General features: G+C 44.0%; 1 protein-coding gene across 1 annotated transcript; it reads right to left on the bottom strand.

The window, feature by feature from the left end:
* Positions 1 to 3114: 3114 nt before the first annotated feature.
* LOC124670448 (E3 ubiquitin-protein ligase PUB23-like) lies at positions 3115 to 4703 on the bottom strand. Its single transcript, XM_047206944.1, has one exon. The coding sequence runs from the start codon at positions 4602 to 4604 to the stop codon at positions 3348 to 3350; it is 1257 nt and encodes a 418-aa protein (XP_047062900.1). The 5' UTR covers positions 4605 to 4703; the 3' UTR covers positions 3115 to 3347.
* Positions 4704 to 11183: the final 6480 nt, after the last annotated feature.

Raw genomic sequence — 11183 nt, 5'->3', positions numbered from 1 at the left:
GAAAGTGTATGGTTGGTATGACTGGCCGATGGCCCGTTCATACCAGCCTGATTTGATGGTTGGGGGCGTGTATGCCCGGTCATACCGGCCAAACACACGGTATGACCGGCCATACGTACGAAAACAGTAGGAACACTCGGTGCAAAAGATACAAAAACGTTTGCATCCGGACTCCAATTTCGATGATCTTGGGCTCGTTGGAATCACAACAACAAGATCTACAACTTTATGTATATAAACATCATAGTACAAGTATAGAGTAAGAACATCAATAAGACATATTTGACCTAACTAAAAAGATAAAGGGACAAAAACTCTAAACTCAAAAAACGCAAGAGAAGGTGTATACTTATTCTGTTTTCGATGAACTTGGGCTTGTTAAAAATCTAGCAAAAATCTCAAGAACCTCATAGAGAGAAACACCAAGATGAAAGTGGCAAACATTGATGGAAGAAGGGTGGCAAACTTTGATGGAAGTAGACAGGAAACAATTTAAGCCGAGTACCAAATAAAAACTGCGATTCCCTCTTAATAGTGCAAGGTCCTGTATTCAAGAGAGAAAACCGAAAAAGAAGAACTACCGAACTACCGTGTAGCGACTCCATCTTCCAGTCCCTTTCTCTTCTTTTCCTTTATATTCTTCTTTTCCTTTCTCTACTTTTCCTTTTGGCAAACATGAACCAACACCGTAAGAGGGAGAGGGGACTAGACCTATAGATGATCTTGAAAAAGTGTTAGTCCTCTCTAAACTTGTACTCACAAAACACCAAGTCAATATTAAGGTTATAAATACCCTTACACCCTCCCCCCCTCGTAAAATGGACGGCATTCCTGTCTGTTTTGGTCCGGAAGCGGCGGCCCGTGGCCAAGGTGCATATATAGGCTTGATGGTTTTAAATGAGGTCCTATACCTAAAATCAGGTTCATACATTGAAGAAAGTATGGTGCCTATTACAAATCTTGTATTTTACCCTAAAAGGTATGATGAGTCGTAGTGTTGGTGTACTTGTTATAGAGCAAAATTGGTGCAAATATTTTGGAATTGACTATTATTTTGACCACACAATCTAGGTACCCAAAAATGAACGAGTTGGATGTACAGCTGCCTGGGCCATGGGATGAGGCCCATGGCGCAACCCACCCCATGGTCGAGAAGCGGCCATCTCTGTCCTTGTACCCCTTTTGCCTCGGTTTTACCGCCATCTGATGATGTTTACCCTAAAACTACCTATATGAGGTCTTGATATTGTGAAGTCGTAGAGAGGCGGCCATCAATAGAAAAAATACACAAAACAGAGAAGCACATCGAAGATTTGGAGGTGAAACATCGTTGGAGGGTCCTCCGGTTACTCCTCCACCTCCAACAACACCATCACCACCACCACCATGATGAAGAGGGACCATTCCACCTCTGGACTATGGGTTTTTGGAAGTAGCTTATGTCAATCTCCCTATGTACTTCACTAATTAGAATCTCAAGAGTTGCCTACATCATTGTGATCATATTTTTAATACTTTGATGGTGGATCTTATGTTATGAGATGCATATTTTTCTTGATGTATTGATAGATGCATATGCTACCCCATTTCATGTATGCTTTGTTCTGATCAAACTAGTATGCAAGAACTTGTGAGCGGGATATGTGTGCTACGTGATGTGACTTGGTATCATGCATATGGAAGTGAGACAAATTAATGTGCTAATATGGGTTTTTACCTTCCCATTAATTGCCTCACTAGGGATAAATGATTACTTTTTCAATTGTTCATCTAATGACATCAAGGTGGGTGGGCCTATTGTTTACAGAATATGGTCGAGTCGGTCGACGATCCTAGTCGACCACGTTGATGTTGGATCGATGACTTGCTCTCCACGTTGATGTTGGATCGCTGGCTTGCTCTCCCTAGGATATGGGCTTTCATATGGGGGAAGGGGGATATGAACATCTCACCCCCTATTCTCGTGTTGCCGTGCAGCGACTCGCTTCATTGAGCCTATCTGGTTGTACATTCCCTCGTCGGTAGCAAGTAAAACCCAATGACAAACATCAGAAGGATGGATAGGCAAAAATTTGCAAGCTCTAGTCTTTCTAAAGAGGTGAGAAAGAGTCAATGCCAAGGGTTAACCCTATGACCCACCTTTTCAGAGAGGAAATCACAATCAACCACCCTAAGCAGATGGGAGATTGTCATGAAGAAATTGGAAGACCCCATGAAGGAATTCCTAGAGCTCTATTAGAACTTGATTTAAAATTTAGATACACATATGCAATTAAATCTTTAGAAGGTTTTCGTTAGGTTTCATGCACTTATTTAGTGACATATCTATCTAGTTTAGCAAGTTATAGGTTACCTCTCGGCTAGTAACATCCTTCGAGTTGGTCATGATGAGTAAATTAAAAGAAATATTGAAATAGATTAATTGAGAAGAGAGTGCCCAGTTTTTAGGAGAAAACCGGGCGAAACCTACAACAAATAGTCAAACCCAGGCAAACCGCGCCCACACTTAAAGCCAAGCGTAACAAAGACCCGAAACTACAGGGCGCACACACACTAGCCAACACAAAGAACCACAAGCAGACACGAACGAACTCCAACCGCGCCGACAAAGACATGCCATGACATTGTGGGCACCCATCTATCCACAATGGATCCAGGGTAGGTAGCAGCTAAGGTAGCGATAAACTCGCAAACCTCTCTAGCAACAACACCTCCGGGCACCATTATCAGCAAACCTGACTTAACAACCCAATACCAATAGAAATCACATGGCTCACTTCATCGACAGAAGGAGGCATAACCTTACCACCACCGAACTTCAAGAGCTCATGCTCCACAGATGAATCCCCACACAAATTATGTAGCTATTTCAACCACCAATGACTTCTGCTCCGCGAAGCTAAGCGGAAACGGAGCCTCCACGGTGGCGAGCTCCTGCCCACCAGAAGAGCACGCCTCCGTCGGCTCCAAAGAAACATCAACTTGTGTCAACAACAGCTTGAGACTTACCACTTCTTCATGAAGAGGGCGAGACACCTCCTCAACGCGGTTAGCGACCAACTGAGCGAGCTCTAAGCGCAATAGGCAAACTGGCACTGAAGGTGAGAGTCGAAGTAAATCAATCTTAATCTTGTCCTCTTTTGATATCTTACAAATTATATTTTGAACGAAACATCACTCATGAATCCAGTGAAACGAGGATGGAAAATAATTAACCGGCACGTAATAGTTTTTGTCTGAAGCTTTGTACTAGAACATATTTTTGTTTCAGATTTCAGAAGGAACAGTTAGAACTTTTTTTGCGGTGAGCATATTTTTTTCGATGAGCATGTGGAACCATGAACTGGCTAGTAAGGGTAGCGGTTGGGATGGATGCACGGCGAGCTCCGCCATGCCTCGGCGTGCATCCGAAGCGTCTCCTGCGCCCTCTCCCTTGTCCTCTCCTGCGTCTCCGGGGAGACCGCCACGGCGCACAGCTTCGTCACCGCGCCAGTCGCCACCATCTCGCGCACCACCTCCGCGGTTGCCGCGTGCCGCGCCACCGACCGCAGCACCCGCACGGCCTTCCCGCTCGCCGCCGCCGACGTTCCGACCACCATCTCCCCCACCGCAGCCACCCCGGCGCCGTGCGCCACCAACGCCGCCCGCCCGTCCGCGCACCCGCACAACCGGTCGAGCGCGGAGAGCGCCAGCTCGCACCACGCGCGCCGCCGCCCGCCATCGACAAGCAGCACTTCCACGAGGGCCGCCACCGCGCCGGCTTCCGCGGCCTTGATCCGGTTCCGGCCGTACGATGTGGCACCGGCAAGTACGCGCAGCGCCGCCTTGATCGCCGCGGTCGAGGCGCCACCGTCGTTGTCGCGGAGCAGCCGCACCGCCTCCACAAACACCTGCTCAGGCAGGGACGACGCCCTGCTCGTCGCCATGCACGCCGTGACGTCCGCGAGAAGCATCGCTGCGCGCGCCCGCGACACCGCGTCGGCGTCGCGCTGCAGCATGGACACGAGCGCGTCGACGAGCGCCATGCCGTCCCTATCGACGGCGCGCACGAGGCACGGCTCGGCGAGCCGGAGCGAGGAGATGGCGTCGAGCGCCATGTCGGCCTCCGACGGGGCTGATGTGCTGACGAGGACGGCGAACAGCGCGTCTGCCGCCCCGGGGAACGCGGCGACGAGCTCCCTGCCCGGCTCGCTCTCGGCCGCTACGTCCCTGATCTCGCGCAGCGCGGCGAGGGTCTCCCGCTCGGGTTTCTTGGGATCGGCAAGCCGGGACACCAGCGGCCCGATGTTCGCAGATGCAGGAGGTGTCGAGATGCGCTCGATACTGTCGACGGCGGCGCCGGGGTTGCGCGCGCACCAGGAGTGGATGAGGCGGCGCAGGGTGTGATTGGGCGTGGGCTCACAGTCGGGCGCGACGGGCAGCTTGGTGAGCGGGCACGTCGCCGACGTGGCGCCGTCGGCGAGACGGAGCCAGCGGTGGATGGCGTGGCGGTCGTAGGTGATGCCGGTGGGGAGCGTGACCGGGTCGCGCATGACGTCCAGCGTAATCGGGCAAAGGAAGTAAGACGGAACCTCCACCTCTACCTTCACTGCCTGCTCCTCCATTAGAACTGAAGCAATCGAGCAGGCCTTCTTGAGCTTCAAGCGAGCTAAAGGTGAGGATGAGAGAACAATGGCGGATCACAGCAAGTGTTGCGAGGGGTTGGTTGCAGGAAGGAGAGTGGGAAGATATATTTGACGAAATGGAGTTCTACATACGAGTGTGACACAAAATGGAGCTCTATATACGGGAGATGGATGTCGAGACTTGAGAGCGAGGGGAGGATTCAAATCAAATTCAAAGACGTGTGCGAGTCCACACGGCGATGCGCTTTCTAGGAAGGAGCTAGACTCGCTTATTTATGGATTGTCTGGTATCATAACATTTTGAAACTGCTAACCGTTGTATTGGTCCTGATTTTTCTGATTTTTCGTTAGCCATAACTTAGACAAGTCACAATCCATAATATCATGCATATGATACTATTTTATGATACTATCTCTACAATGCATAGTATCATATAGTAGTATCATATTTATCTTATATTCATTAATTTGTAGAATCTCAGTGCAAAAGTGTGTACAAGATCTATCTTATATTTATTTTTTTAGTTTTATGTGTTAGGATATGGACATATGGTATATGTCTACCTATGACACCACTATGCTCTCTCTCATCATTAATGTAGTGACACATCACTTTTTGCATGCATGGAAGGATGATACTACATATGATACCTTACAACATGAGGTACAATTGAAATTTTCTCATTTGCATATAGGTTTTCGGATTTTACTATTTGCACACGAATTGCAACTAATAAAAATGTTATTGGGCCAGTAAATCCTAGTCATAACTTGCAACTGAGATTTGATAACATCACCTAACTAGAAATTAAATTCTACTAGTCACATTGTTATATATAATACACACCCCAAAATATACTAGTCCATAAAGTTGTTGTTATATAATTGCACAACTCGCACTAATACTCCCTTCGTTCACAATTACTTTGCGTTCTAGGTGTACTTAAAGTTAAACTTTGTAAAATCTAACGAAATATTTAGAAGAAAATATAAACATCTATAATGTAAATCAGTACTATTAGAATCGTCATAATGTGTATTTTTTATATTATGCTCAAACTTAACAAAGTTTAACTTTGACTAAATGTAGAACTAAATAAAAACGAAATAAAAATGGAGGTTGTAGAATATTTTAGTTACTCAAAAAAAATGAATGCTCTAATATATGATATTGTCTAAGAGCTATGCCAATTAACTAGCACTTGATTAGATACTAGTATAATCAAGTTTGTTTGATTCGCGACTGACCGTGCATGTGAGGCAGAGAGGCCGAGCGAGAACGACGGAGAGAGTTGACGAATCGGGCAGGTAAAAACAAACTCGAGAACAGAAAAAATGGACCAAAAACACGAAGTCTCCGACGTCTGGGAGGCTGAGGCCGACGTGGTGTCGCGCGCGTTGTAGCATTGCATAATTTTTGCGCGAAATTTCCGATGCCTAGTCTTGTCCGGTTCTCCCACCTCTAGCTGGGATGTTTGTTTTTCTCTTGGTGAATTACTAGACACAGACGGCAGAGGATTTTAGTAAGTAATGATCTGTATAGGTAATGGAACGTACGTCCCCTATGGCCGACGAGGAGGCATCTTTGACCACAACAATTGTTTAGTGAGCTTGATACGTGTAGCTATTTTTCAAGTCAAATTAAACTGCTTGCACGTAGTATGTGACACGAGGAAGGGCCAAAACATTGGTAAGCGTTAGGTCTCGGTTTGGATTACATATTCTAATTAGCAGCTAATCTTATTTTGACTTAGGACCGATGCAGATTGGGACAAAACAGGGGGCCCAAATTGTCGTCTCGTGACAGTGACGGAGCTAGCAATGTATTGACTGGTGTTAAATGACACCAACGGATTTTTACCATTCCCCTTTGTAAATGAATACGTGTTCTCAGAAATACAAATTGACACCGGTAAATTTAGCTAAATGACACCAACAATTCTTCTTTCTAGCTTCGCGTTGGTCTCATTTGCCAAAAGTGATCGGAAAATATGAGAGCCGAACGCGATAGCATGCTGGGGTGACCTGATTTCTAGGTTGCCACTGTTTTTTGTGTGAGTCCCAGCAACTTTTACTTTTACTTTTACTTTCATTTCTTCGATAAAAGGCCGGCCACCTAGAAAATGGTCAACCACTATTCCATTGCAACGCGGTTCTAGATTTAGATGTGCACACCATACGAGGGTCCAAAATACAGGGTGCAATTCTTGCCCTTGCTGCTCCCTCCTTGTAACCTGAGCGCATGGTTTTGGTTATTCCTGTGGATGGCTCTCAGCCAGAAGTAGAGAACATGCAGGAGAATGCAGGAAGGACTGACACAGGAAGAGATGCAGGGAAATGATGGAGAAAATGCTGGAAGAATGGAGACAAGAGCTGAGGAGCCTCTGCAACCAACAAGAATGAGTACAAGAATTGTTGGTCAACCTCATACCATGTCTAGGGTCGAAGATGGCACCGGGGCTCAAAATCAAGCAGGAAATGTTCCAAGTACTAATCTTAATTCCTTTAATTCGTTTGCTATATTAGATGATGAAGATATCTATGCTAGATCTCTGGAAATGGGTGTTAACCCTGACACCTTTAATACATAAAAGATTAATCATATTAAAGATCTAGAGGTAGCTAGACACAACCTGAATTGTAAATCACAACTACAAAAAAATGTTGGTGCGGAAGAACAACTTGTGGAAAGCAATCAGGTCATGTTCCTGGGGTTTGGGGAAGAGGAAGAAGATGATGAGGAGTTTACTCCGGTTTTGTGCAGGAAAACCAAGAAGAAAATGAAATCTGCTAGCAAAATTCAGACATCCTTGGAGAGGAACAGAAATAATGCAAAAAAAATTTGGGAGCACAATCTGGATGTGGTGCTCCCTAGATGAAAGTCTCCAATGATCACTCTGTGTGTGGCATTGTGACTGGATCGAGAGTGAGGAAGAAAAACCCCAGATATCTATGATAGGTGCCAATATGAATTGCAGAGGGGTGGGGAAGAAAGGTATGAGAACTTTCTTATCAGATTTAATTAGAGAACAACAGCTGGATTTCATAGGCTTGCAAGAAACTATTAAGAAGGAGTATTCTCAGGCCTTCTTCAGGAAAATTGATCCTGTGAATCAATTCTCTTGGAGATGGATCCCTTCCATTGGAAGGGCTGGTGGTATACTTGGTGGATTCAAGATTGCCATGTTTGATATTGATGATACTCTGATGGGCAGATTCTACATAAAAGTGACTTTGCAGGATCTGAAAATACATAAGAAATGGAATTTGGTTTTTGTGTATGGAGCTGCTCAGGAAGAGGACAAGGAAGCTTTTTTGGTGGAACTGAGGGAAGTCTGCAGTGATCAGAGGCTCCCTATGGTGATAGGTGGTGACTTTAACATCTTGAGATTCCCCTCTGAGAAAAATAAAGAGATGAGAAGAAGTAAATGGTCAAGTATGTTTAATGTCATTATCAATACTTATGAACTCAAAGAGATTGAAATGTCTGAAGGACAGTTTACTTGGTCAAATAATCAATTAAGTCCTACTCTAGAAAATTTGGATAGATTTATGATGTCTGCTGACTGGGAAAATATTTTCCCCTTAACAACTGTTCATAAGATGTCTAGAGATATTTGTGATCACAACCCAATTATCTTGGATACCATGGAAAACAGGGAGCAGAAGAATAGAGCTTTCAGATTGAGAAAAATTGGTTGAAGGAGGAGGATTTCTTGTCCAGAGTTGAAAGAATTTGGAGACAACATGTCAGAGCAAGAAACTCTTTGGAAACTGTCCAAATCAAATTGAAGAGTGTGAAGAATGGTTTGAAAGGCTGGGGGGCAAATATCAGGGGGAGAGATAAGAAGAGAAAACAAGAACTACACCTGGAGCTAGATACTCTGGAGGAACTGGAAGAAAATGGTTGTATTTCCAGAACACAAGCTTGCAGGAAATCTCAAATTCAAGAATAATTGTTACATTTACTTGAGAAAGAGGAAGCTGTCTGCCAACAAAGATCCAGAGAACAATGGTTGTTGAAAGGTGGCAATAATACCAGATTTTTCCATAGAGTGGCCAATGGAATAAAAAGAAAAAGAACAATGTTTTCCCTGAAAGATGGATCAGATATAATTCAGGGTACTCCTTCCTTGTTGGAGCATGCAACCAATTTCTATAAAACATTGTTTGGTCCAGTGGTTGACATTGGTGTCAGGTTAAATGATGATATATGGGAGAAGGATGAAAAATTTGATGATACTGATAGGGAGAACCTTGATAGGCCCTTTACTGAAGAATAAATCCATGAAGTAATAGATCAGATGAAGAAAAATAAAGTTGTTGGCCCTGATGGAATTCCTGTCGAGTTCTATCAACACTGCTGGAATATCATCAAAACTGGACATTCTCGGAATGTTCAATGATTTTCATAAACACAAAATTAATCTGGAAAGAATAAACTATGAGTATAGAATTGATGCACTAGCCAAGTTTCCAAAAGACCGATCTGATGGAAGGAGGCTAGGCACTATATTTATATTCAACATTCCCCCTCACGTCTACACCGTGCACAGGCCGCAGAAAAAAAAATTATACTGCGCGAGGAGGGTCTTGAACTCAAGACCTCTTGGCTCTGATACCATATAGAATTGATGCACTAGCCAAGGTTTCCAAAAGACCGATCTGATGGAAGGAGGCTATGCACTATATTTATATTCAACAATGGGATTATTACTCTTATCCCTAAAAGTGATGATGCAGAGATTATTCAGAAGTACATACCAATTTGTATGCTGCAAGTCTTGTTAAAAAAAATTACCAAGGCAATGACTGTCAGGGTTGAACCTGTGATGGGAAAGTTGATTCATCCTTGTCAGAATGCTTTTATTAGAGGGAGATATATCACTGATGGGGTGATGCTGCTGCAAGAAATACTGAGAGAAGCCAAAAGCAAGAAGAAGCAGGGGTTGTGTTGAAAATTGATTTTGAAAAGACTTATGATAAAGTGAATTGGAATTTCCTGATAGACTGTTGCAAGCAAAAAGGTTTCAGTGACAGATGTTTTGTCTGGATCAAAGAAGAAGTCACAAAAGGGACTCTCAGTGTGAAAATTAATGATATGGTGGGTCCATACTTTGACAGTTTCAAACGTGTTAGGCAAGGAGATCCTTTTGCTACTTTCCTGTTCAACATGGCTGCCAATAGTTTGTCCAAAATGATTGTTAATGCACAGAGGAGTGGCTTGATCAAAGGTTTTGCTAAAAACTTGGTGGTGAATGGAGTTGCTATTCTGCAATATGCAGGTGACACAAATTCTTTTGATTCAGGATGATGTTGAGGGGCCAGAAACTTAAAACTACTCCTGTATATATTTGAGATTATGTCTGGACTGAAAATAAACTTTGAAAAAGTGAAACTATGTTGATACTTGATGATCCTGACAAACTGCAAGAGTACGTGGATCTCTTCAATTGTCAGAAAGGGAAATAGCCTATTAAATATCTGAGCACTCATGTGTGTGCCAGGAGATTGACAGTTGTTGAATTACAGTTCATTGAGCAAAAAGTGAAGAAAAGTATGGGAGGCTGGATGGGTAGCACTATGTCTATTGGTGGCCGATTAATTAAAATTGATGCATATTTGTCCAATATTGTTGTGTACCAAATGTCTATGAGGCTTCTTCATAAAACAAATATTGAACACATATCAAGATCAATTAGAGCTTTCTTTTGGGGACAAAAGAAAATATCATTTTGTTAAATGGAGATGGATATGTAAGCCCAAATGTAAAGGAGGCCTTGGTGTGAAAGATTTGAATAAATTCATTATCAGTCTGATGTATAAGTGGTGGTGGAATCTGTAGAATGATGAAGGACCTTGGCAGGATTTTATGAGAAAAATACCTGGGGGACTCTAGAATATATTTTGCCAAACACAGAAGTGGAGATTCTCCCTTGTGGTCTGACCTGTTACATGTTAGGGACATCTATTTGTGTGGCAGAAGAATGGTTGTTGGATTTTGGGGAGATGCTTGGTGTGGTCACTCTCCCTTCAAGGATAAATCTTCTGAAATCTATGAAATTTGCAATGAACAAAACATTACCGTGGCAGCAGCAGCAACTCGCGTAACAAAGCTTGCTTTGAAAAAAATCCCTAAAAATCCTGTTGAACTCATGTGTTGATTTGTGGCTTTTATGAAATATTGGGCAGGATCGCACAGTGCAGCTGACGCCTCGCTATTGCAACAAGGAGCAGATGCGCTGCTCAACCTTGCCATGGGTCGGAATGATGCTGCTGGTTCAAGTGGGGTGCCTCGCCTGACTGCGCGTTCGGATGGAGATATGGAAGTTGTTGACGATCCTGAAGACGCAGATGACCTGGGCACGTGAAAGTTCGTTACGACATAGCTGCTTCGTTTTGATGAAAGTGTGGCGGATCCGGATGATCTGGCTGGTGAAAAACTGTCATTTTAGCTTCTGTACATATCCCGTTGGTTGTTGTAATAGAACTTCTAGCTCCTCTCCGCCGACACTAGCATTAGCTTTGCGGTGCCCCCTTCCCAGCTAGGTTTCTGCT

Source organism: Lolium rigidum, chromosome 7, assembly GCF_022539505.1.
Source record: "Lolium rigidum isolate FL_2022 chromosome 7, APGP_CSIRO_Lrig_0.1, whole genome shotgun sequence".
NCBI lineage: Eukaryota > Viridiplantae > Streptophyta > Magnoliopsida > Poales > Poaceae > Lolium > Lolium rigidum.
This window is presented reverse-complemented; position numbering and strand designations above follow the sequence as displayed.

Excerpts from the sequence above, each read along its gene's own strand:
- LOC124670448 (XM_047206944.1), bottom strand. The coding sequence starts at position 4,604 with ATGGAGGAGCAGGCAGTGAAGGTAGAGGTGGAGGTTCCGTCTTACTTC.